The 26,338-nt window shown below is 36.3% G+C and overlaps 1 protein-coding gene across 7 annotated transcripts in view; it reads left to right on the top strand.

The window, feature by feature from the left end:
• Positions 1–268: 268 nt before the first annotated feature.
• The window catches only part of MNAT1 (MNAT1 component of CDK activating kinase), a 223,808-nt gene continuing 197,738 nt past the window's right edge, over positions 269–26,338 (top strand). For 3 of the 7 annotated variants that reach the window (XM_060141867.1, XM_060141845.1, XM_060141861.1), the window contains exon 1: positions 271–513. In XM_060141867.1, coding sequence (XP_059997850.1) covers positions 425–513 — 89 coding nt within the window. In that variant the 5' untranslated portion in view covers positions 271–424. Of the gene's footprint in view, positions 514–26,338 lie in introns of all 7 variants that reach the window. The other 4 variants (XR_009539149.1, XM_060141857.1, XM_060141870.1 and 1 more) reach the window with 4 other exon arrangements.

The following is a 26,338-nucleotide window of genomic DNA, read 5'->3' as shown; positions in this document are numbered from 1 at the left end:
GGTGCGAATTATTGAATATGTACACCAGGCATAAATCTTTGATACAATGGGAATGTCTCCAGACAAAACAAGATGGAATCTCTGTTCCTAATTGTGACACAGTTCCTTGAAAAATACAGCTAGGTGCATAAAGATGAGGCTTTATGTACAATTTGCCTTTTTAAGAGCCCTCCCCGAAATCTAAGCCTTTGCGCTGGCCTGCGGAAGCTGACACCGAGCCCTAGCTGCAGGACCGGAAAACTTGCTGCCGGAACCTTTGTGCTGACATGCCTCGCCCCCCGGCCGGTGCTCATTTGCAAAGGACCGTCCCAGCCAAGTGCCTGTTGGTAGGAATCCGCTTGGCCTCGGGTCTGAGGGGGCTTGGAGGTGGCTGTGGCTGCGACTGAAGCAGGCATCCAGGAGAGTCCACAGGAAAGAAGGCGCCATGGACGATCAGGGCTGTCCCCGGTGTAAGACCACCAAATACCGGAACCCTTCGTTGAAGCTGATGGTGAATGTGTGCGGACACACTCTGTGAGTCGGGGGAGAGTGGGAATTATGGGGGGAAGACGCACAGGGTGGGAGCTCTCGAAAGAGCCGGGAGATGCTTGACCTCGGCTCAGGGGAGAAAAGGGCGTCGTTAGTTTCGACTCTGGGGAGGAAAATGGGAAAAGGGAACGTTGTTTCTGTAAACAGACTAGCCGCTAGCCCTGAGCCGCTCAGGCCTGGTTTGGACTGCAGGTTCCCTGATGTGGTAACCAGCAGTTTGTTAGGTTTCACCCTTCTTAGGTGATGAAAACCTCGACTGTATTTCCAGGCTGTGTTGTCAACAGGGTTCCAGACATTTCGCTGGTTAAAAGCGTGGGGTTAGGAGTGTTTAAGTTCACGCAAAATGTTTTTATTAAAAAGAGCGAAAGTGCTATGAAAATAAAATTACTGTGTTTATATACTGCTGCTATTTATTGCGTTAGTTAATTTGAAACCCCGACAATATGCCCACTGTCCTGATGGAGTTTGGTTAGATTCTCATCTCTAAAAGAGAAAATTTAGATTTTAGGCAGTTAATTTTGGAGATAACAGTAATGGCTGGCATTTATTGAGTGCACATTACATGCCAGGCACTGTTCTAAGCTCTTTACCATGAGTTATCTTATTTCATTCTCACAACAGTCCCACGAAGTAGGTACTAGTATCATTTCCATTTTACAGGGAAGGAAACAGAGACTGCTCCACGTCTCTTATTTAGTGGGCCCTGCTAGAATTGGAACACAGGCTGTCTGACTCTAGAACGCCAATTTTGGGGGGATAGGGGAAGAAGGGAGGTTGAATATTTTGAAGAGTAAGTGCAGGAACTGGTCAGAGTGTTTCTTGCCACGTTTTTACGGTCAAATGTGGTTCAGTAGAGGTGGTTTATATAAAGCACTTTGGGATGTAAGGTGAACATATATTCCTGTAGTTTCTTTGAGGTTTCTTAGAGATAAAAAATGATGGATAATCTACAATGTGGTGGACAAGACCTTTGGGTAAGCATAAATTGCATGGTTAATTGTAGTTATAATGATTATAATGGGATTTAGTAACTTACTGGATTGGTCCCTTTTTCTAATTAATCTTTATTTCCCTTTGCTTCATCCAGCAAAGGAAATACAGTAGAGCTGTGATTGAATGGGTTAAGATTTAGAAATATGGTGAAAATAATAAAGTAGATTGAAAAAGGGAAACGAGACAAACGCTGTGTAAAGACTATTAGGTTTTTAGAGAGATTTTGCTCAGCTTCTCTTCATTTTCCTGTATCAGATTTGTTACAGTTGGTGCTCAAGGAAAGGGAATTTGCTTTTTTGGAAGGATGCTAACTAAATGTAATTTACTGGAAGAAATTTCTACCTAGTAGTAATTAGCCAGTCAGGGAAGATTATGTGATTTTAGTAAAATAAATTGCGTTTTTATTAGACAATTATAAAATATTTATTTTTAATTAGAAATTGCTTTTGTCATATCCATAGTCTTTTCTGTTTTTTCATAAGAGTTAAGAATTGTCTAAGTCATTCTCGTATTGCATTGATTTTGGTTTATTTGCTAACCTGTTAGATAAAGACCACGTTTTACAGCCCTTTTTTGACTTGAAATATGAACAAACTGAATAAAAGATTATATGTTATTGGCTAAGAGAACAAACTTCTGATTTTGAATTCTTTGTACTCTTACAGGCTCTGTGGCTTTGGGCAAATTCCTAACTCCTTTTGCCTCATTTTTCTTACCTGTACAATAGAGATAATAGCACCATATATATTACAGTGTTTGAGGATTAAACAATATATGTAAACATCATATTTGGAGGTGCTTAACAGAGTTTCTTTCACATAGTATTTGTTCAGTATACATTGGCTATCATATTATTTGTGCATGGTATGGATGTTAAGCAGAAATAAAATTTAAACAGGATCTGTCTGGCCTGCTATGAAAGACTTGCACAACAATGGTTATCTTTAAATAAATTTAAGAGACTATAAAATGTGAAAATATAATTTTAATTATAATGACCCTTTTGTGATGATTTTCTTAATATGAACTCGTTATCATGTTCTCTCATGGAAGTGGGATTATATATATCCTTACTTTTTTCATAATGTATATCTTGGGTATCTTTTCTAAATTGGTATGTACATGTCTTCCTCTTTAACAGTTGGTTGATAGTCCACTGTTCAGTTATACTATAACTGATTTAACCAAAAGTTTTTTGATGAATCTTTAGATTTCCAGTTTTTCACTGGAGCTTCTCTCTCTCTCTCTCTCTCTCTGAGCACTTATGCAAGTATATTGTAAGATAAACAGGCAAACGGGGGTAAATGTAAATGCCTAGTAGTAGAATTGTATGTGACTTGTAAATTTTGATGAACATTGCTCAGTTGTTATCAAAAAAGATTGTATTGATTGTGCTCCCAACAACTATTTATGGTAATTTTTGTTGCCAAACATCTTTGCTGATATTGGGCATTATTATTTTTTAAATCTTGCTCTTCTGATAGGTAATAAAACATTATGGATTTTGATGTGAAATACTTTTGATTTGATAGTATGTTGAATTTGTACAGAATGTATTTCATGGCATTGAACTTGGGCATTTTTATAATACAGTTGTTAGTCTGAAAGGAGCAGGTATTGTTGTTTAGCATTGCTATTTGCATTAGTTACCTATTGCTGTGTAATGAATTACCCCAAAACTTAGTACCTTAAAACAATAAATATTTATTATCTTACATAGTTTCTGAGGGTCAGGAGTATGAGAGTGGTTCAGCTGAGTGATTCTGGCTCAGTGTCTTTCATGAGGTTTGCTCAAGCTGTTGCCTGGGACTGGAGCATCTGTTTCCAAGGTCACTCATGTGGTTCTTGGTAGCTTCAGTTCCTCCCTGTGGACCCTCCATAGGACTGCTCATGACGTGGCTTTTCCCAGAATTAGTGATGAGAGAGAACCAGAAGCTGCAGAGCCTCTCATCATCTAATCAGAAAAGTCACGTTATCATTGCTTCTGCTGTATTTTATTTGTTAGCACTGAACAATCCTGTTACAAGGTGGGAGGGTGTTTATACACAAGAGTGTGAATACCATGAGACAAGGATTACAGGGCCACATGATTTTACTCACTTTATTTTGTGTGTCCTCAAGTAGTAAAGGCATTTTAGGAAGCAAGTGATAAAGTGAGTAGGAATAGTGCTTCATGAAAGATAAGAAGTGTAGGATTATGGAAAGATTATTTAGGAATACTATTTATGAGAGAAAATACAGAGGCAGAAAGGAGAAAAGAGGTGAAACATTATGAAAATACTTTTCTCCCTTAACTGCTAGCTATTGAGGAAGTGTGTTCTCTTATGTATCAAATCTATCCAGCAAACACCCAAATGAATTGATTGCATGAACATCCAAAGAAGATTGGATTCTATTTTTGCTTTTTTTTGCCAATTCAATGATGAACTTTGACTTAATTACAGAAAAGGATAATATTTTTTCTTTGTTTATCAGGGCCACCTATTTTAAGAAATGGGCCTTTCATAGAATTCTGAAGGCATATTGAATTAGATGGAGCCAATTAAATCTAATTTTCATTTAACTGAAGTCTTTTTTTTTTTTTTTTTTTAAGGAAGCTGGGAAAACTTTATTTTTTCTTTGGAATACAGAAACTTTATTTTTTCTTTTTCTATTACCCAACATAGTTGGATAATATTTTTCAGATTGACACAAATTTAAAACTAAAGTCTTTAATAATTTAAGTTTTATCCCAACCATCCTTGGCAACACTTGTCTCTGGAAACTTTACCTATATTTGATTTTATTAAATCTCCTTTTTTCATTTTAAACACACATAAGACACAAAGTAGAATAAACAAAACACATCTTGATATATGTAAAAATCAATATTTTGCAGTACTTAAGGTTTGTCTTTCTCTCTTTTTTATCTTCTTTTCTCTGTCCCTCTGTCTGTCTCTCTCTCTCATTTACTGATGTTTCTGAGTAGTTTGTTCTAAAGAGTTACCAGTCTGAATTTTTCTGATTGCATCTCTGTGGTATTAATATGTTCCTTTGTATTTTCTATAAATTACTAGTAATTTTAGAAGTTTGTCAGATTAAAGTTCAATTTATTTATTGTTGGAAAGAATAATTCATAAGTGGTATTAATTCATTTGTTTAACTAATATGCTGGGCTTATACAGTACCTTTTTGTGAACTAGGAAACAATGGACAGAAAAATTAGAAAAAGGCACTCATTCTGGGTAGAAGAATTAGAAAAAGGGGACTTTACAGATATATTGTTGTTAATTTCTAATTTAATATTGTTGAAGTAAGAGAATGCACTTCGCTAAATTTCAGTCTTTTAAAATTTTCTGAAAACTTATTTATGGTCCAGCATATGGTCTGTCTTGGTGAGCAATCAGTGTAAATTTGAAAAAAATGTGTATTCTGTAGCTGTTGGGTATAGTGTATGTCAGTTAGGTCAACTTGGTTGATAGTGTTACTCAGATCTTCTGCATCCATACTAATTTATCTTATCTACTCATTTTATCAATTACTCCAACTGGATTGTGGATTTGTCAGTTTCTCCTTTTAGTTCTGTCATGCTTCATGTATTTTGAAACTCTCTTATTAGGTACATAGATATTCAGAATTGCTATGACTTCTTGATGAATTTATCCTTTTGTCATTATGAAATGCTCCTTTTCGTCTTTTGTAATATGTCCTGAAGTTTTTGTCTGATATTACGTCATTCTCTTAATGCTTCCTGTTTGATAGTATACCTTTCTCTGTCCTTTTGCTTTCAACCAATGTGTGTCTTATATCTTGTAGACAGTACATAGTTGGTTTTGCTCTTTTATATGGTCCAACATTGCTGCCTTTTAATTGGTGTGTTAGTCCCTTTATATTTAATGTAATTTTTGCTATCATTGGGTTTAAGTCTATTTGTTTTCCATTTGTCCTTTTTTTGCCTTATTTTGGATTAATTGGATAACTTAAAGTATTGGCCTATTAGCTCTTTATTGTTATTTTATTTTTTAAATTTTCTTTTAGTGACTTCTCTAAGTATAACAATATGCATCTTTTTTTTTTTTTTGCGGTACGCGGACGTCTCACTGCTGTGGCCTCTCCCGCCGCGGAGCACAGGCTCTGGACGCGCAGGCCCAGCGGCCATGGCTCACGGGCCCAGCCGCTCTGCGGCATGTGGGATCTTCCCGGACCGGGGAACGAACCCGTGTCCCCTGCATCGGCAGGCGGACTCTCAACCACTGCGTCACTAGGGAAGCCCTTTTTTTTTTTTTTTTTTTTTTTTTTTTTTTGCGGTACGCGGGCCTCTCACTGTTGTGGCCTCTCCTGTTGTGGAGCACAGGCTCTGGACGCTCAGGCTCAGCGGCCATGGCTCACGGGCCCAGCCGCTCAGCGGCATGTGGGATCCTCCTGGACCGGGGCACGAACCCGTGTCCCTTGCGTCGGCAGGCGGACTTTCAACCACTGTGCCACCAGGGAAGCCCAACAATGTGCATCTTTATCAAAGTCTATTAAGAGTCAATATCTGACACCTATCATTTTTCACTTCCTCACAAATTCCTTACATTTCAATACCTCACAAGTGTGAATAATATAATACCATTTACTTACCCCTCTCATCCTGTATGCTGATGATGTCTTATCTTTAACTTCTATATATGATTTAATATTGTTATTTTTGCTTTAAACAGCCAGTTGCCTTTAAGGAGATGTAGAGAATAAAAAATAGTCTTTTTAGTAAACAACTTTATTGAGATAGAATTCACATACCATAAAATTCACTCATTTTGAGTGTAGAATCAGTGGCTTTTGGTATATTCTCAGAGACATGCATCTGTCACCACAATTAATTCTAGAATGTTTTTGTTACTCCACAAAGAAACCCCTTACTACTTAGCCCTGTCCTCCAGTCCTACTGTCTCCCAGCCCTAGGTAACCACTAATTGACTTTCTGTCCATATAGATTGCCTATTCTGGACATTTCATATAAATGGAATCATATAATATATGGTCCTCTGTGACTGGCTTTTACTTAGTACAAGTTTCATCCATGTTGTAGCATTTTTCAGAGCTTCTTTCTTTTTGTTATTGGACACTATCCCATTGTTTGGATATACCACTTTTTATTTGTCTGTTCATTAGTTGATGGACATTTGGGTTGTTTCCAGTTTTTGGCTATAATGAATAATACTGCCATGAACATTCATGTACAAGTTTTGTGTGACAAATGATTTTGTTTCAGGTGTGTACTTAAGAGTATAACTGTTGGATCATATGATGACTCTATATTTATCCATTTGAGGAATTGTAAGACTTTTCCAAAGTGACTGCAGAATTTTACATTTCCACCAGCAGTGGATAAGGGTTCCAGTTTCTCTACATCTTTTGCCAACACTTGTTATTATTTATCTTTTTGATTATAGCCATTCTAGTGTGCTGTAGTCTTTTTAAAAAATTATTATTATTTTTCAATTTTTGGCTGTGTTGGGTCTTCGTTGCGATACACGGGCTTCTCATTGCGGTGGCTTCTCTTGCTGCAGAGCACAGGCTCTAGGCTCATGGGCTTCAGTAGTTGTGGCTCGTGGGCTTAGTAGTTGCGCTCACAGGCTCTAGAGCGCAGGCCCAGTAGTTGTGGTGCACGGGCTTAGTTGCTCTGTGGCATGTGGGATCTTCCTGGACCAGGGATCGAACCCGTGTCCCCTGCATTGGTAGGTGGGTTCTTAACCATTGTGCCACCAGGGAAGCCCCATGTAGTCTTTTGTATTCACCTACTTATTTACCATCTTTAGTATCTTTCTTCCTTCTTTTGGATCTGATTTTATAGTTGCATTGATTTTTTTTCTGCCTGAAGAGCATTCTTTAGTATTTCTTGTAGTACAGTTCTGTTGGTTAAGAATTCTCCCAGATTTTGTTTATGTGAGTGTTTTTATTTCACCGTACTGTTTGAAGGATATTTCTGCTGAATATGAAATTATGGATTGTCATTTCATCACTTGAAATATATCATTCCATTGTTTTCTTTTTTTCTTTTTTGGCCACACTGCACAGCTTGCGGGATCTCAGTTCTGACCAGGGATTGAACCTGGGCCATGGCAGTGAAAGCGCAGAATCCTAACCACTAGGCCACCAAGGAACTCCCCATTCCATTATTTCCTGATCTCCATTGTTTGTGATGAGAAGTTAGCTGTTACTTATATCCTTGGACCCCTTTATCATAAAAATCTTTTGGGGCTGCTTTCAAGATTTTATCTTTGGTTTCTAGAAGTTTGACTATAAGTCTAGGTGTGCTTTTCTTTGTATTCATCCTAGTTGAGGTTTGCTGAGCTTGGAACTGTTAAGTCAGTGTTTTTCATCCTATTTGGAAAATTTCAGTGATTCTTTCTGCACTATTTTCACTCTCTTCTTATTTTGGAACGCCAAGTACTTGTGTGTTAGACTCTTTGGTATTGTTCTATAAGTTGCTGGGGTATTATTCATTTTTCTTTGATCTTTTTTTTCTGTCTGTTCTTCAGATTAGATATTTTTTACTGGTCTGTATTCAAATTCACTGACTCCCATCTGCCATGTCCAATCTTCTGTTAAGCCCATGTGGTAGATTTTTCATTTGTTATTGTACTTTTGTTCTAGGGTTTTCATCTTGTTCTTTTCTATAGTTTTCATTTCTCTTACTAGATTTCCTATCTGCACACTAATTAAGACCATATTTTCCTTTACTTCTTTTTTTTTTTTTTTTCCTTTTGCGGTACGTGGGCTTCTCACTGCTGTGGCCTCTCCCGTCGCGGAGCACAGGCTCTGGACGCGCAGGCTCAGCGGCCATGGCCCACGGGCACAGCCGCTCCGCGGCATGTGGGATCCTCCCGGACCGGGGCACGAACCCGCGTCCCCTGCATCCTGCACCCACCGTCCGCCCTGCAGGCGGACTCTCAACCACTGCGCCACCAGGGAAGCCCTTTCCTTTACTTCTTTGAATGTAATTCTTTGGACATATTTTGTGTTAAATCTTTAAAAACATTTAAAATAGCTGATTTTAAAGTTTCAGTCTGTTAGATCCAACATCTTGGCTGTCTCAGAGTTGGTTTCACTTATTTTTTAAATTTTTATTTATTTATTCAGCTGTGCTGGGTCTTAGTTGCGGCATGCAGGATCTTCGTTGAGGCACGTGGGATCTTTAGTTGTGGCATACAGGATCTTTAGTTGCGGCATGCAGGTTCTTAGTTGCAGCATGTGGCATCTAGTTTCCTGACCAGGGATCAAACCTAGGCCCCCTGCATTGGGAGTGAAGAGTCTCAACCACTAGACCACCAGGGAAGTCCCAGGGTTGGTTTCTATTGACTACTCTTTTTTTTTTTTCCCTATGGGTCACATTTTTCTTTCTTTTATTTTTTTTTACATTTAGTACTTTTTTCAATTGTATACTGATTGTGTAGATGGTACTAGAAATTGCAAATTTTATCTTTCTGTGTAGAGTGGTGTTTTTAAAAATTCTTGTAGATACTTCAGTTACTGGCTGATTACCTTGAACTTTGTAGGCTTGGTTTTTTTTTTTTTTTTTTTTTTTTGGTAGGCTTGGTTTTAATCTTTGCTAGGATGGATCTGAGGAGAGCCCATTGTGTTTCCTTACTTTACTGCAACTCAACCTCCAAACTTTCAATTCCTTGCAAAACTTGTTGGGGCTTGATTAGGCTTTGTTAGGGTGAGTCTAGAATAAGTCTTATTATATGATGTGGTCCTCACTCTTAGTTGAGGCCTTTTTCATATCTCAGTTGGATGTTTGAGGTGTTAATAAGGTGTTAATGTGGTTTCTCTACTTTGGCTGGGTGGGAACTCCAAAGTTTACCCAGCACTCCTTAACTATACGGTCTTCCTCTCCCAGCCATTATCTTTTAATCCTTGATTGGTTTTGCCCTGTATATGTGCAGTCTGTTCTGTGGCCAAGGACTTACGGCGGGGCGTGGTTCTTACAGACTTCTGGACCCTCTGCGTTGCAGATTTCAACCATATCAACAGCACTGAAGTCTGATCTCTGTCTGTACAGCTTAGCAGAACCACTGTGCCCTTCTTAAATTCTTACTTGCCGGGCCGTGGTCATGGACATTTTTCCCAGGTAGAAAGAAGAGGCAACTGTAGGGGTCACCTTGTTAGTTTACCATTTCTAAGGGATTATAGTCTCTGTGTTGCCCATTATCTAATACCTGTAAATGATTGTCTCATGCATTTTGTTTGTTTTATGGTAGCTCATGGTGAGAATGCTAGTCTGACATCAGTTACTCCATCATGTTTGTTAGGAAAAGCTGGCCTTACTATTGTTGAGGCATTTACTTCCTGTAGCCCCAGTTCTGTGTGTACATGTTTATTTTCTTTACCTCAAAATTGGTAATTGCTATGCCCCTTTAATATTTCTTTCCTTTTGTAGTTTCTGATTTTTTTTTTTTTTACTACCTCACCTTCTTCCCTAAAACTCTCCTAAATATTCTTTTCTTTACCCTCTCCCTCTCCCTCTTCCCCTCCCTCTCCTTCTTTGTCTTCTTTAATGGGATGTTTTGAAGTTGATTAGAATATAATGCTGTGGAACAGCTCTGGAGAATTAATATCTCATATTTGTGGATTGTAGTTACAATGAGTATCTCAAGACAATTCTCCTGAAGGAGGTGGTTTTTGCTTTCACTATATGTATAAGAGTTCATGTCCCATGTATTATTATTATTATTTTTTTTTGCGGTAGGCGGGCCTCTCACTGTTGTGGCCTCTCCCGTTGCGGAGCGCAGGCTCAGCGGCCATGGCTCACGGGCCCAGCTGCTCCGCGGCATGTGGGATCTTCCCGGACCGGGGCACGAACCGGTGTCCCCTGCATCGGCAGGTGGACTCCCAACCACGGCGCCACCAGGGAAGCCCTCCCATGTATTTTAATTATACAAATCCATTGGGTAATAGACAGAACACTGACTCACAAGTTAGAAAATCTATGTTCTAGTTCTGCCACAGACTGGCAAGTTTTAGGCCAGCTGTTTAACTTTGATTTGTTAATTTGCTTAGAACAGATAATATTTAGCCCCTTCAGTCTCTTAAAATTTGGGTAATTTAGTTAACAGTTAATTAGAAAATCATTGTAGTCATTAGCTTTAGTCTTTTTTTTTTTGACCTTATACCATTAGTAAAACTGCTTCTTAAAATATTAAAAATTTTAGTTATTTTTATTAGTGGTGATTTTCCTTTTCCATTATGGGAGAGAGTGCTGGTCAGTTTATTTACAGAATATGAATATATCACTATGGATTGGTTATTTTATGGCTATAATATGTATTTTTTTGGTTTGACTAAAAATGACTATTAGTGCATTTGAGTCTTGAAGATGCAGTGTTTGCATTTCAGTTCCTTCTCTTATTGAGTGTAACTTACTGTCTTAGTTCTTTAAAACCATGGTTACTAAATATTTAGTAATTAATATTATCTGTAATGTTTCTCTTTGTATGTGAAAATATAGCCCTAACCCCATATGGCTCTTCTTCTCTAATTCTTTTTTTTTTATACTGGGAATCTTTTTTTAAGATTCATTTTATCTGCTGACTAGTTTACTACATATATGTATATATGTATATATATACACACACATGCGTATACACATATATTTTCTGTCTTGGAAGAAACCTTTTGTTAGGTTTTGCCTGCAGGTGCATTTTCGTTTCATGGATGGACACCCTTTTTCATTTTTTTTTGGCTGCATCGGCTCTTTGTTGTGGCACGCAGGATCTTCGTTGCGGCAAGTGGGATCTTTTTGTTGCGGTGCGTGGGCTTCTCTCTAGTTGTGGCATGTAGGTTTTCTCTCTCTAGTTTTGGCGCGTGGGCTCCAGAGTGCGTGGGCTCTGTAGTTGTGGTGCACAGGGCTCCAGAGCGTGTGGGCTCTGTAGTCATGATGTGCGGGCTTAGTTGCCCTGCGGCATGTGGGATCTTAGCTCCCTGACCAGGGATCGAACCCGTGTCCCCTGCATTGGAAGGCAGATTCTTTACCAGTGGACCAAAAGGGGTCCCTCATGGATGGACGCCCTTTGAGAGCTCTTTCCCTTGTATCTATATCCACCTCTCCTTTGAAGTTATATTGTCAAATTTGTATTATAAGATTTAAGCAGGTAATAAATATGAAGCTGTTTATTCGATGTTCAAACTTAATTGTTAAAACACAAATTATTTTATTTTGCAAGAACTTGAAACATTGGCACTTAGTTTCTGTAGGGGTAAAAGTATAAACAGAGACAGAATTAATATATTTCCTCATTGCCTTTTTTTCTGCTGTGGGCATAAAATATTATGTCTAACGTATGTGTAATGATAGTTTGCCTCAGTTTGAATCCTAGGTTTTCCACTTATTCTTAGCTGTGTGATTTGGGGAAAACTATTTTATTTAAGCCTTTGTTTTCTCATCTGTATAGTAGGTTTACCAGTAGCATGTACCTCACAGCATTGCTGTGAGGATTAGATGAGGCACAGTTCAAGAAAGTTTAAAAATTTAGGTAAATTTAAGAGTATTTACTTTGTAGTCAACTGTAAAGAGTTGCTTTCAGTATTCTAAATGCAGAAAAATAACAATTTTTAGGTTAAGTTTCAGGAATATTTTTGGCAATTTACTTCTTGTTTACTTAGCTGTTAGTCCCTGAGATAGTAAATAGAATGAGAATAATTGAATGAAAATTTAACCTAGATATCTTAACGGTTTTCTTCACGTTTCATATGTATTAAGCTTATTTTCAAAGATTAAAAAGTAAGACTCAACTGTAGTTTATTAGTTGTTGGTTTACTAATAAATATAAGTTTGCATTCTTTCTCATATACTCAATGCATTTTCCAGGCCACTGATTCCTAAACTTGCCTCATCCTAAGAATCACCTTGGGTGCCTATTTAAAATACAAATTTCTGGGCCTTACCAGGTGGAGGGAACTTGTATTTTATACTGGCTATCTAAGAGAGTCTTACGCTCAAGCAATTTTGGAGAACACTGTGCTGAGTATACAACAGTGAGTGTGGGAGACATGGTTACTGCCCCCAGTAATTTTATAGTATTTTAGATCTTCTTTTGAGTCATTAAATGGAAATTAGTTTTTCTTGGTTCTTTATAAGGAGGAAAAGGGAAGTTTAGAGTTATAAAAATATTCTTTGTAATTAAGATGTGAAAGTGGATTTTATGCTATTTGTTAAACTATTTAAAAAAATTTTTTTTATTGGAGTATGGTTGCTTTACAGTGTTGTATTAGTTTCTACTGTACAGCAAAGTGAATTAGCTATATATATATATACACATATATCCCCTCTTTTTTGGATTTCCTTCCCATTTAGGTCTCCATAGAGCATTGAGCAGAGTTCCCTGTGCTATACAGTAGGTTCTCAATAGTTATCTATTTTGTATATAGTATCAATAGTGTATATATGTCAATCCCAATCTCCCAATTCATCCCATCTGCTTCCCTTCCCCCTTGGTATCCATATGTTTGTTCTCTACGTCTGTGTCTCTATTTCTGCCTTGTAAATAAGATCATCTATACCAGTTTTTTCAGATTCCACACGTATGCATTAATGTACAATATTTGTTTTTCTGACTTCACTCTATATGACATTCTCTGGGTCCATCCACATCTCTACAAATGACCCAATTTCATTCCTTTTTATGGCTGAGTAATATTCCATTGTATATATGTACCATATCTTCTTTATCCATTCCTCTTTTGATGGACATTTAGGTTGTTTCCATGTCCTGGCTATTGTAAATAGTGCTGCAATGAACATTGGGGTGCATGTGTCTTTGAATTATGGTTTTCTCTGGGTATATCTGCCCAGTAGTGGGATTGCTGGGTCATGTGGTAGTTTTCACAGAACTAGAACAAAAAATTTTACAATTTGTATGGAAACACAAAAGACCCCAAATAGACATAGAAATCTTGAGAAAGAAAAATGGAGCCAGAGGGACCAGGCTCCCTGACTTCAGACTATACTACAAAGCTATGGTAATCAAGACAGTATGGTACTGGCACAAAAACAGAAATATAGATCAATGGAACAGGATAGAAAGCTCAGAGATAAACCCATGCACCTATGGTCACCTAATCTATGACAAAGGAGGCCACAATATACAATGGAGCAAAGACAGCCTCTTCAATAAGTGGTGCTGGGAAAACTGGACAGCTATATGTAAATGAATGAAATTAGAACACTGCCTAACACCATACACAAAAATAAACTCAAAATCGATTAAAGACCTAAATGTAAGACTGGACACTATAAAATTCTTAGAGGAAAACATAGGAAGAACACTCTTTGACATAAATCACAGCACAATCTTTTTTGACCCACCTCCTAGAATAATGGAAATAAAACAAAAATAAACAAATGGGACTTAATGAAACTTAAAAGCTTTTGCACAGCAAAGGAAACCATAAACAAGACTAAAAGACAATCCTCAGAATGGGAGAAAATATTTGCAAATGAAACAACCGACAAAGGATTAATCTCCAAAATATACAAACTGCTCATGCAGCTCAGTATCAAAAAAACAACCCAATCCAAAAATGGGCAGAAGACCTAAATAGACATTTCTCCAAAGAGGACATACAGATGGCCAACAAACATATGAAAAGATGCTCAACATCGCTAATAATTAGAGAAATGCAAATCAAAACTACAATGAGATATCACCTCACACCAGTCAGAATGGCCATCATCACAAAATCTACAAACAGTAAATGCTGCAGACAGTGTGGAGAAAAGGGAACCCTCTTTCATTGTTGATAGGAATGTAAATTGATACAGCCACTATGGATAACAGTATGCAGTTTCCTTAAAAAACTAATAAGAGAACTACCATGTTAAACTATTTTTTAAAAAAATGCTACTGAAGTAACAGACACCTGAAATCCTGAACCCTTATTGTAACCATTCTGCTGATGTAGGAAAAGGGCCTTTGGGGAAGCAAACAATTTTGGTGAGAATATCCTAAACTTGGGAAATTTTGCAATATTAGCATCAAGGGATCAAAGTGTTAAGGTGGCTCCAAATGCATAAATGTTTTTGTGGAACAGTCACTGAAGAGGAAATATCTAAATATTAGCTCCTTTAGGAAAGTGAAAGTCATGTCTGTTTTAGCTTTCAGGCTGGGGATGGAAGCCCTTACAAAAGTACATGCTACAAAGTGCTATTTGTTTCATCAAAAGGATTGATAGGAAGTTGGCAGACTCGATTAATGTAAATTTGGAAGGAGCTTTGCAGTCATCTTTTTAGTTCTATTCTCCACCTGTCCTCCCTTTTTTAACAGATGGGGAAGCTAAAGCCTAAGAAAGGTTATATGGTTGCATTGCTCACCTGGCCAGCTCCATTTTCTTTTTTCTGTGTAAATTCCAGTTATAATTGTTCAATTAAATTTTGATCATATTTGCCAAGTACTGTTCTTATTAATGTAATGCAAACAGATTGTAACTCAAACCCATTTTATGTGAAAAATGAAAATACTACAGTATTATCAAAAATCAATTTGATATGTTTGGAACAATTTTCTCTTTGTATTTTAGTTTCCAGGATGCTAGCTTGAGATTAAAAAATACTTTAAACATTCAATAATGATTTTTCTGCCAGTTTTAAATTTTAATTTATCTTTTTCTTTGATAATATATAAACAATGTCATTGTATTTGGTTTTTGAGATATAATATGCAAATTAGGAAACCTAAATGTATTACTTATGCCAGGAAATGATTTGGAGGATAACTTTTTTTTAATCAGAAGCAAATTTTATTTCCTTTTTTTTCTGTTCTCATTTAGTTTTTTTTGGAGAACAGAGCATCTCACAATATTTCTGAAAAATCCAAAATTTAGACTTTGTTTTGTGTTATATGCAAGTGTCTAGAAAGACTGTATCAACCACCTCATAAGGATAATTTATTTTATAGTATTTTTACTTTACATATTTCACTTGACATTGTATAAATATATATATTATACACATGTATAAATAAATGTATTTATTCCCTACAAAAAGGCAAGAAAATGTAAAATTTAATGGACTTCATTAGAAATGTTTTGGAGTATTAGGTTTCTTCTCATTTACTAAGTTAGAATATGTAAAAGCCAGATTTCTGAGATGAAGAAAAATGATTGTAAACCTCACTCGATTTTTTTTAGAACACAAATATGATAGTGGCTGTATCATTGAAAATTAATGAGGGCTCCATCAATATGGTGCAGTGCCTCTGCATCACTGATTTATATATATTTAATGAGCCTGCTATTCTAATTTCAGGTAACTGAAGCAAACTGCTTCTAGCAGTAACTGATTTACTTACAAACAATTCATTCCTTTAAAATATAAAAGTCTTGAAATCTACCAATGTTAAGTATAATTTCTTCATAAATAATTCTACAATGTTTATTTTCTGGCTATAACTAACCTATCTTCTGTTTCAGATAATGTTACCAAAACATGTTCTTTTATTTGATCTTATTTCTTGCTACCGATCTGTGGAGTTGGAGTAGAAAATATGGGGGGAAAACCTTTAAAAAGTAATAGGACAGGGACTTCCCTGGTGGTGCAGTGGTTAAGAATCCGCCTGCCAATGTGGGGGACATGGGTTCCATCCCTGGTCTGGGAAGATCCCGCATGCCGCGGCAACTAAGTCCCTGTGCCGCAGCTACTGAGCCTGCGCTCTAGAGCCTGCGAGCCACAACTACTGAAGCCCCTTTGCTTAGAGCCCATGCTCCCCAACAAGAGAAGCCACTGCAATGAGAAGCCCGTGCACCGGAACGAAGAGTAGCCCCTGCTCACCACAATTGGAGAAAGCCCGCGCGCAGCAGCGAAGACCCAGCGCAGCCAAAAATTAAAACAAACAAACAAAAAAGTAATAGGACAGGAATAAAGACACAGACGTAGAGAACAGACTTGAGGACACGGGGTGGGGGAGGGGAAGCTGGGACGAAGTGAAAGAGTAGCGTTGACATATATACACTACCAAATGTAAAATAGATAGCTAGTGAGAAGCAGCTGCATAGCACAGGGAGATCAGCTTGGTGCTTTGTGACCATCTAGGGGGGTGGGATGGGGAGGGTGGGAGGAAGGTGCAAGAGGGAGGGGATATGGGGATATATGTATACATATAGCTGATTCACTTTGTTATACAGCAGAAACTAACACACCATTGTAAAGCAATTATACTCCAATAAAGATGTAAAAAAAAAAGTAATAAGATTGTAGAAGCATGACTTGGCAGATGTTATTTTTGAGATCTGTTAGAGCGTATATGAGAACCATTTTAGGGTGTATTTCTATATTCTTTGGCATTAGGATTATAACTTTTGATATTTACATTTTTTGTTTTATTTTAAAATACTTTTATTTTAAGGTATCTATTTTGTTAGTTTTATTGAAAAGGTAATATTAAAAACAGTTTCGACAAAAATTTGTACATAATAATTTTATAGAGTGTTTATTTTAATTTTTACCTTCTGGTTGTGTGTGTCCACATACACAAATGAGCAGTTCTATAGAAATCACTTTATAATATGCAGTTTTTATGGAACAGTAATTTGCTGAGCTACATTTTATTTTCTAAAAATGCTAATATTGCCGAATGAATATGCAATTGACAACTTAACATTTAATAAAATACAGTGTTAGTAGGTAGAAATTTCTTATTCATATTTGCTCTATGCTCAGTGAATTGATAGCAAAGAGAGTGAGTTTCTTTAGAGAGCTGAGATTGATAAGCAGACTTCTAAAGATAAAAATTCTTACTCTTAGGTAGTTTAAATATATTTCTAAGGTATAAAATGTGGTATGTTGTAATCGGTGTTTCTTTCTGCATTATTCAGATCATGGATGTCTTATTTCTCATAATTGTATCTGGAAGATTTCGTTAATATTTAATTCCTTTTGGAGGTTAATTGCAAAAAGCAATCTATGTAATGTGCTACAACTAAATGCAAAAACATACAATTTATAGAAGGAATGGTGTCAATAATAATAAATTTCCATGGCTAGTTTAAGTTCAGTGCTTGTAATTCCCCCTTGGGAAATATATTTTTGTCTCCTCTTTATGAATTTTGGGTTTATATTATTTAGAATTAGAATAGAAACTAACATTTATATATTATAACATTTATATATTTATATATCATATGTAGAAGATAGAATGTAAGAAATTAGAGATGAAAACGTATGGCCAGAGTGGATTGATTAATAAAATACCTCACAGAGGACAATTATATACATATGTGAATATGAAGGGTTTATTTCTTACCAAAAGTTAGAACCAGAAATTAAACCTGTGCTTTTCGATTATATTCTCTTTATTAACACTGTGTTCCCAGTTGCTGTATTCATTTATGGGTTTTTGGTTTCTAGATTATGCTTACAGAGAGACTTTTGGAGCAGTGGTTAAAGGTATCAACTTTGGAATCAAAGAAACTTGAGTTAAATCCTCATGCTTCCACTTAATAGTTGTGTGACCTTCAGCAAAGCTTTTTTTGACTCCCACATTCCTTACTCTCTAAAATGGTGATAAAAATAATACTACCTACTTTACAAGTTTGTTGTGAAGATTCAATACAATTTGTACAAAGTGCTTGGCATGTTATGCTTAGCATATAGCAGCTAATATTTATTGGGCACTTACTATTACTACTATTAGGAGTGGTGGTGTCAATATTATGTAGTGTTTCTTTGTGGAAAACTATAAAATATTTGCAATAACAGAATTTTAATTGTGATAAGGGTACTTGTTAACTATTAGGTGTAATCACAGCTAGCAACTTCTATGCATATGCATTTTTTACTTTAAAAATTAAACACAAATGGATTTGCTGTATGAATTTCTCTGCAACTTCATTCATTCATCAGTATATCTTGGATAGTTTCTTATGTTTGAGCATATAGATGTACGTCATTCCTTTTTTTTCTTTTTTTCAGTACGTGGGCCTCTCACTGTTGTGGCCTCTACCGTTGCGGAGCACAGGCTCCGGATTGCGCAGGCTCAGCGGCCATGGTTCACGGGCCCAGCCGCTTCGCGGCATGTGGGATCTTCCCGGACTGGGGCACGAACCCCTGTCCCCTGCATCGGCAGGCGGACTCCCAACCACTGTGCCACCAGGGAAGCCCCCCCTTTTTTTTTTTAAACATCTTTATTGGAGTATAATTGCTTTACAATGGTGTGTTAGTTTCTGCTTTATAACAAAGTGAATCAGCTATACATATACATAATGTCATTCCTTTTTATGGTTGCAGAATATTCCTTGTTTTGAAGTACATTAATTTATTTAACATGTCATATATTAATGGAAGTTTTGGTTGTTTCCAGATGTTTAAAATTATAATTTTTCAGTACATATCCTTATCTTTGTGAGTGTATCTGTAGGATAAACTTCTAACAGCAGAGTGTGCATTTAAAATTTTGGTGGATATTACCAATTTTTTTTCTTTTGGTTTTGCTTTTTTCAACTTTATCAAGACAGAATTGACATTCACTAAACTGCACATGAATTGTATAATTTAATCAGTTTGGGCATGTTTATGCCCCATGAAGCCATCACTACAATTAGGATAAGAAATATTTCTATCACTCCCCAAATTTTCTTATACCATTTGTAATCGATTTTTTTCTCTACTCCCATCCTAAGGCAACAAATGATTCACTTTTTCTTATCATAGAGTAGTTTGCTTTTGCTATAATTTTACCCAGAATCATATAGTCTGTATTCTTTTTTTTTTTTGCCTCACTTCTTTCACTCAATTATTTTGAGATTCATCCACGATGTTGGGTATATCAATGATTCATTCCTTTTCCTTATGTAAATTATATAATTATATATATAAATTAGTATAGCTATACTAATTTGCTTTTCCATTCACCAGTTAATGGACACTTGGCTCGTTTCCAGTTGTTAGTATTACAAAAGAGCTTCTATAAACTTTCATGTAAAGTCTTTGTGTAAACATGTTTTTGTTTCTCTTGGATAAATACCTAGGAGTGGCATGGCTAGGTTGTATGGTAGGTATATATTTAACTTAAGTTTTATAGGTTTAGATTTTACATTTAGATCTGTGATCCATTTCGAGTTACTTTTTGTGTATGGTGTGAGGTAAGAGTGGTTTTTTCCCCCGTAGAAAGCTATGTAGTTGATCTGGCACCGTTTGTTGAAATGCTTTTATTTTTTCATTGGGTTGCCTTAGCATTTTTGTTAAAAATCAATTGACTAAATAAATATGTGTCTATTTCTGAACCCTCTATTTTCTTCCATTGATTTATATGTATCTTTGCCGTTACATCCAAACTGTTTTAATTACTATAGATTTGTGGTCCTCCACCTTTTTTTTTTTTAATTGCTTTTGTTATTCTAGGTCCTTTGCATTTCTATATAACTCTCAGAATCATTGTCAACTTTTGTAAAAATGCCTGCTGGAATATTGATTGGGATTGCTTTAAATTTGGGGAGAATTGCCATCTTGACCATATTGAGTATTCCAATCAATGAACATGATATATCTTTTTATTATTTAAATATTTAATTATGCTCAGCAGTGTTTTGTAGTTTTCAGTGTAGAAGTCTTGGACAACTTTTGTTATATTTATTTCTAGCTAATTTATGTTTTTTGGTTGTACTATATATATGTTTTAAAATTGTTTTCACTTTCCAATTGTTTGCTACTAGTATGTAAGAATACAATTGATTTTTGTATATTAACTTCATATCCTTCAATCTTGCTAAATTCAGTTATTCTAGTAGTAGGTTTGTAGATTCCCTGGGATTTTCTATGTAAACAATGGTATCTTTGGGGCTTCCCTGGTGGCGCAGTGGTTGAGAGTCCGTCTGCCGATGTAGGGGACACGGGTTCGTGCCCCGGTCCGGGAGGATCCCACATGCCGCGGAGCGGCTGGGCCTGTGAGCCATGGCCACTGAGCCTGCGCGTCCGGAGCCTGTGCTCCGCAACGGGAGAGGCCACAACAATGAGAGGCTGGCGTACCGCAAAAAACAAAAAAACAAAAAACCCGCAATTATATCTTTATTTTTAAAAAATTTCTTAAACTAATTTATTTTTGGTCACACAGCTTGTGGAATCTTAGTTCCTTGACCAGGGATTGAACCTGCACCCTGGGCAGTGAAAGAGCAGGGCCCTAACCACTGGACCACCAGAATTCCCAATCATATCATTTTTAAATAGGGCTGTTTTAATTCTTTCATTCCAATCTTTATTTATTTATTCACTTATTTAACCTTAATGCAATGCTGGAACCTCTACAGTAATGCTGAATAGAAGTGGGGAAAATTGGGATTCTTGCCTTGTTTTTGGTCTTGGGAGGATAAAATTCAGTCTTTCATCATTAAATATGATGCCTTCTGCCAGTTTGAGGAAGTTCCTTACTATTCCTAGTTTGCTGAGAGTTTTTTCCTTTCCTTTTTGCATCATAAATTGGTTTTGAATACTGTCAACACTTTTCCTTAATCTCTTGATATAACCATATGGTTTTTCTCCTTTATTCTGGTAATATGGTGAATTATATTGATTGAGCTTTGAATGTTAAATCAACATGTGTTGCTGGCCTTAATCCTAACATGTCATGATTTATTATTATTTTCGTATAGTGTTGGATTTAGTTTGCCAACACTTTGTTAAGGATCTTTGCTTAGATATCCTGTAATTTTTTTTTTTAAAATGACTGTGTTAGGTTTAGTATTAGAATTACTCTAACCTCACAAAACCACTTGTGCTGTGTATTAGCTACCTATTTCTTTGTAATAAATTATTTCAAAATTTAGTAACTAAAAAGCACAAACATTATCTCATGGTTTCTGTGAGAAGGGAATGCATTAGTGGCTTAACTGGGAGGTTCTGGCTCAAGGTCTCTCACAGGGCTGCAATCAAGGTATAGGCTGGTGTTGTAGTCATCTCCAGACTCTACAGGGGAAGGATCAGCTTGCAAACTTACTTACATGAGCTATCTGAAGGCTTGACTGGGGCTGGAGTATCTACTTCTAAGCTCACTCCTGTGACTTTTGTGAGGAGTCCTCAGTTCTTTACTGTTTGTTGGCCTCAGTTATTTGCTACATGGACCTTTCCTAAGAGTTTCTTTCTTTCTCTTTTTTTAACATGTATTTATTTGGCTGTGCCTGGCCTTAGCTGTGGTACACGGGACCTTCATTGCCTGCAGGATCTTTGTTATGGCATGAGGGATCTTTTTTTAGTTGCAGCATGTGGGATCTTTAGTTGTGGCATGCGGGATCCAGTTCCCTGACCGTGGATCAAACCCAGGCCCCCTGCATTGGGAGCATGGAGTCTTTGCCCCTGGACCACCAGGGAAGTCCCTTCTAAGAGTGCTTTAGTGTTATCACAACACATAACTTTTTTTCCCTAGAGTGAATAATTCAAGAGAGAGAGGCAGATGCCATAGTGTCTTATGAACTAGCTTTGGATGTCTGGCACTTCCATTTCTGCCACATTCTATTTGTTAGAGTCTTAAGTGCAGGCTACATTCAGCGGGAGGGGTAATTAAGCTTCACCTTTTGATGAGAGAAATGTCGAAGAATTTGTGGACATATATAAAACCACATCACCCATATATCTGTATGTTTATCACTGTTACAGCCCAGATCCAAGAGTGTTCCCAGTGATCCTTGCCTCCTGGTATTCATGCCCTTGTGTAATTTCTTCCCATATTGTATCAGAGTTGCTTGTGTGACCAACAGAGTATGGCAGAAGAGATGGTTTGTCACTTCCTAGGCTAGCTCATAAAAAGACTGTGGCTTTCCATTGGACCACTTGCTCTGGGGAAAGACAGTTTCTGTGTTGTAAGCAGCCATATGGAAAGACCCACGTAGTGAGAAACTGAGGCTTCCTGACAACTGCCATGTGAGTGAACCATCTTGAAAGTGGATTCTCCCTAGTCATGTCTTCAGATGACTGGCTAACATCTTGGTAAATAAACTACTACTGAATTCCTGGCACTCAGAAACTATATGAAATAATAAATGTTTATTGTTTTAAGCTGCTAAGTTTGAGGGTATTTTGTTGTGCAGTAACAGATAACTAATACAATTACTTCACCTTTTTAGCACTTAATATTTATTGGTATAGATGTTTCTCCTGTTGATGAAAATTGAAAAATATGAACTTTTGATGACTCTTTAAAAATTTTTTTTTTTTAATAAAGCACACTAGTTAGTACCCTGCAATAGTGTATAAAAGTGCCTGTTTCCCCATACACTTTTGCAACACTGAGGCATTCGTAAAGGCTGTATTGGTTTTAATCCATTGTGATCACAGTTATACCTATTGCGTTTCATGTTTGTATTTAGTAGCAAGTCTCCAATATGATTTTAAGAATACTGATATAAGGCATTTTTTAAATTGATGTTTATGTTTTGAGCAAATACACAGGTTGAAGTCATGGTTTAAAATCATTTAACTTTCTGAGTAATAAAAGTCTGAACGAACATTTACAAATACAATTGTATGAAATAGCTATTGTTTGTAAGCACTTTATCCACCTCTTATTTCTGTAAAAGACTCATATTACAATTAGTGTAAGATCTATTCTTTAGACAGCTGGAAAGCAGGACGAAGAAAAATCATTCTCTTGTCCTGTAGAAAGTATATTGGCCCTCTAGTACCAGACTTGGGCTTTTTTCAAAGATAATGGATTCCATACAGGTGAGTCAGTCTTTTGTGTTCCTACCAGGTGCGTTGTTGATTTTCATGATGGCAGTCTACGTACTCTCATTCTACAGCAGCTTTAGCAAATTCTCCAAAGAGCACAAAGAAAACCAGAGATTTTTGCATTTTGAATGCAAGAAAATGAATTTCCTCAACTCTTTTGCCCTTTGTGCTTTTTCTTGCTAGATGCTTTTGAACTGTGACTCCTTTGAAAAATATATGTAAGATATGTAGTTTCCCTTTTTCTTTTCTTTCTTTCTTTTTTTTTTTTTTGGCGTGGATTGTGTGTCATGATTATTTAATTTAGAACATGAAAGCAAAGTATATTGACTTACAGTTCTTTTTCTTGCCTGTAAACTGGGTTACGGTAGGGCAGGAAGGATTCCCATTTACAGAGGTTATCCATGTCCCAGATTCTAGGAATAATGAAGTTCACATCGTCATCTGGAGTTAACAGTCATTTGATATTCACTTGGCCCTTAAAGTACAATACTAAAATACATTTTGGGTCTTAACTAAGGTAACATTCAGAGTAATCTTAATGTAAGAACTCTTTGAACAGATTTCCGAGTGAAAACTATAATCTACCTGAGAGCCCTTAATAATTGAAGGAAAAGTTAAGTACTTGCTCCTTTAAAGTTTGGGATTTTTTTCCAGATTTGCAAGTTATTTATTTTTCAATTGTTAGCACTAAGGTAGGAGCTTAAACTATCATAGCTCTGAAGAGTTTATTTTATGTCAGTGTTTAGTAAACAGTTGCAATGAAACTTTATTTAGTTTATATTTCCTTTTTGGAGTACATTTCTTTTTCAGGTTATATTTTCCTTTTAAAGTCTTGTTGCTTCTTTCATTCAACAAATATTGAGTACTACTGTGTGCCATGCATATTCATAGTTACAGAATGATAATATCTTTTGCCCTGGTTATTAGATTTCTTTGGTTATCTAATGTAACTCTAATTAAAGGTTTTATGGATTGATTTTCCTTTCTTGTTTTGTACATAGTAGTTTAGTTTAAATGTGTTATTTAACCTTTTTTTGTGGGTTCACAATTTTTAATATGTATAAATTAATATCCTGGCTAGTTGTTAGATCAAACTATCTAGATCTGTGAGTTGATAAATTCTAATTCTGGTACTTTATATGTTACAGCATTTTGTTGTTCTTTTTTTTCAAATCAGATACTCATTTTTTTTTTCCTATTTCTAATTCTATTTTTCTTCATTTTCCCCTCCTCTTCCTGTTACATAAATCATCTGCTCTCTTATCACATAGCAAATTACTATTTCAGTTTGAGTTAGTGACTTGAAGTTTGTAGCATTATCAACTAGGAGACCATAATATCTTTGTTAGAAATCTCATGCTTAATTCTTAGGAGGAAAAACCTTAAAGAGTTCTTTGATGTAATTACTATGCTTTCTGGGCAAGTCTCATCTTCATGAGAAAACTTTTAGTTCTTTATTTCAACGCCTTATAATGGATCGTAGTTGATTTTAAATAGATTATCAAGAGAGCAAATGTTGGAAAGAATTTTAAGACATTTCTGTGGTAAAATAGTTCTTTGATATGGTATTCTTTAAGTGGTTTTTCTATGCGTTTTATGTATGCTTCACCAAGAAATAAATTGAGACTACCACACTTGGCTAGAAATTTTTATTGAGCTGTGGTATTGTACATAAGAAAAATTTAAAAAAGAGTACAAAACATGTTTCTTCTAGCCCAGTTTTTTTTTTTTTTTTTTTTAAATTATTTTAGCTGTGCTGCGCAGCATGTGGGATCATAGTTCCCTGACCAGGGATCGAACCCGTGCCCCTTGCATTGGAAACTCAGAGTCTTAACCACTGGACCGCCAGGGAAGTCCTTCTTCTAGCCCAGTTTGCAGTTCAGTTTATTACTTGCTGTACAGAGATAGATTATTCTCATATATAGACTTATTGAAGCCAAAAAAACCTCATCTAGTACAGTTTCTTGATTTTAATGGATGAGAGAGGATAGATTTTTCTTTTAAAGCTGTTGAGTGATGAAACTTTGCAAATTCAGATTGGCCTCTTCCTCAGTTTAAGTTAGTGAACAAGGAAGCCAATAGACTGAAGTAGCTCTAATGCTTCGGTGGCCTACTAAGCAAATCAAAAGCTAAGCTTGTAAATGCCTCAAGGTGAAGAAATTGAAACCTAAGGACAACCCATCACAAATACCAGCTAGGCTTTAAACTATAGCCAGTCAATAATTTCCTTGCTTTGCTTCCTTACTTTCTCTATATAAGTCTCTCCTGAGCTCCTGTTGGTGGAGTGCTCTTAGCCAATACCAGTTTGGTGCTGCCCTGTTCGAATCGATTTTCGCTCAATTAAACACTTAAAATTAAAAAAAAAGTAAGTTAATGAAGTTAAAAAAAGATCTAATGAGTTGATTTAATCAGTTCTCATTGGTGCTAATGAAAATTTCTTACTGGGTTTCAAATGGGAACAAGTATTTTTATTATTCATCTTTAAATTGATTTATGATGAAATGGCCATTGCTGCATTGCTGGTTAGTACTTCAGTTTTTAGTGACTGCAATAGCTACAGCCTGTATCATTTTATTTTTTAATTTTTTTAAACATCTTTATTGGAGTATAATTGCTTTACAATGGTGTGTTAATTTCTGCTTTATAACAAAGTGAATCAGCTATACATATACATATATCCCCATATCCCCTCCCTCTTGCGTCTCCCTCCCACCCTCCCTATCCCACCCCTGTAGGTGGTCACAAAGCACCAAGCTGATCTCCCTGTGCTATGAGGCTGCTTCCCACTAGCTATCTGTTTTACATTTGGTAGTATATATAAGTCCATGCCACTCTCTCACTTCGTCCCAGCTTTCCCTTCCCCCTCCCTGTGTCCTCAAGTCCATTGTCTACGTCTGCGTCTTTATTCCTGTCCTGCCTCTAGGTTCTTCATAACCATTTTTTTGTTTTTAGATTCCATATATATGTGTTAGCATACGGTATTTATTTTTCTCTTTCTGACTTACTTCGTTTCTTTTTACGGCTGAGTAATATTCCATTGTATATATGTGCCACATCTTCTTTATCCATTCATCTGTTGGCCTGTATCATTTTAAATGACTAATTAAAGAGGAATGACTTATTATTTTCTAGCATGTGCATGTATGT

Source organism: Lagenorhynchus albirostris, chromosome 1, assembly GCF_949774975.1.
Source record: "Lagenorhynchus albirostris chromosome 1, mLagAlb1.1, whole genome shotgun sequence".
NCBI lineage: Eukaryota > Metazoa > Chordata > Mammalia > Artiodactyla > Delphinidae > Lagenorhynchus > Lagenorhynchus albirostris.
The sequence above is the reverse complement of the archived record's forward strand: the minus strand, read 5'-3'. Positions and strand labels throughout refer to the sequence as shown.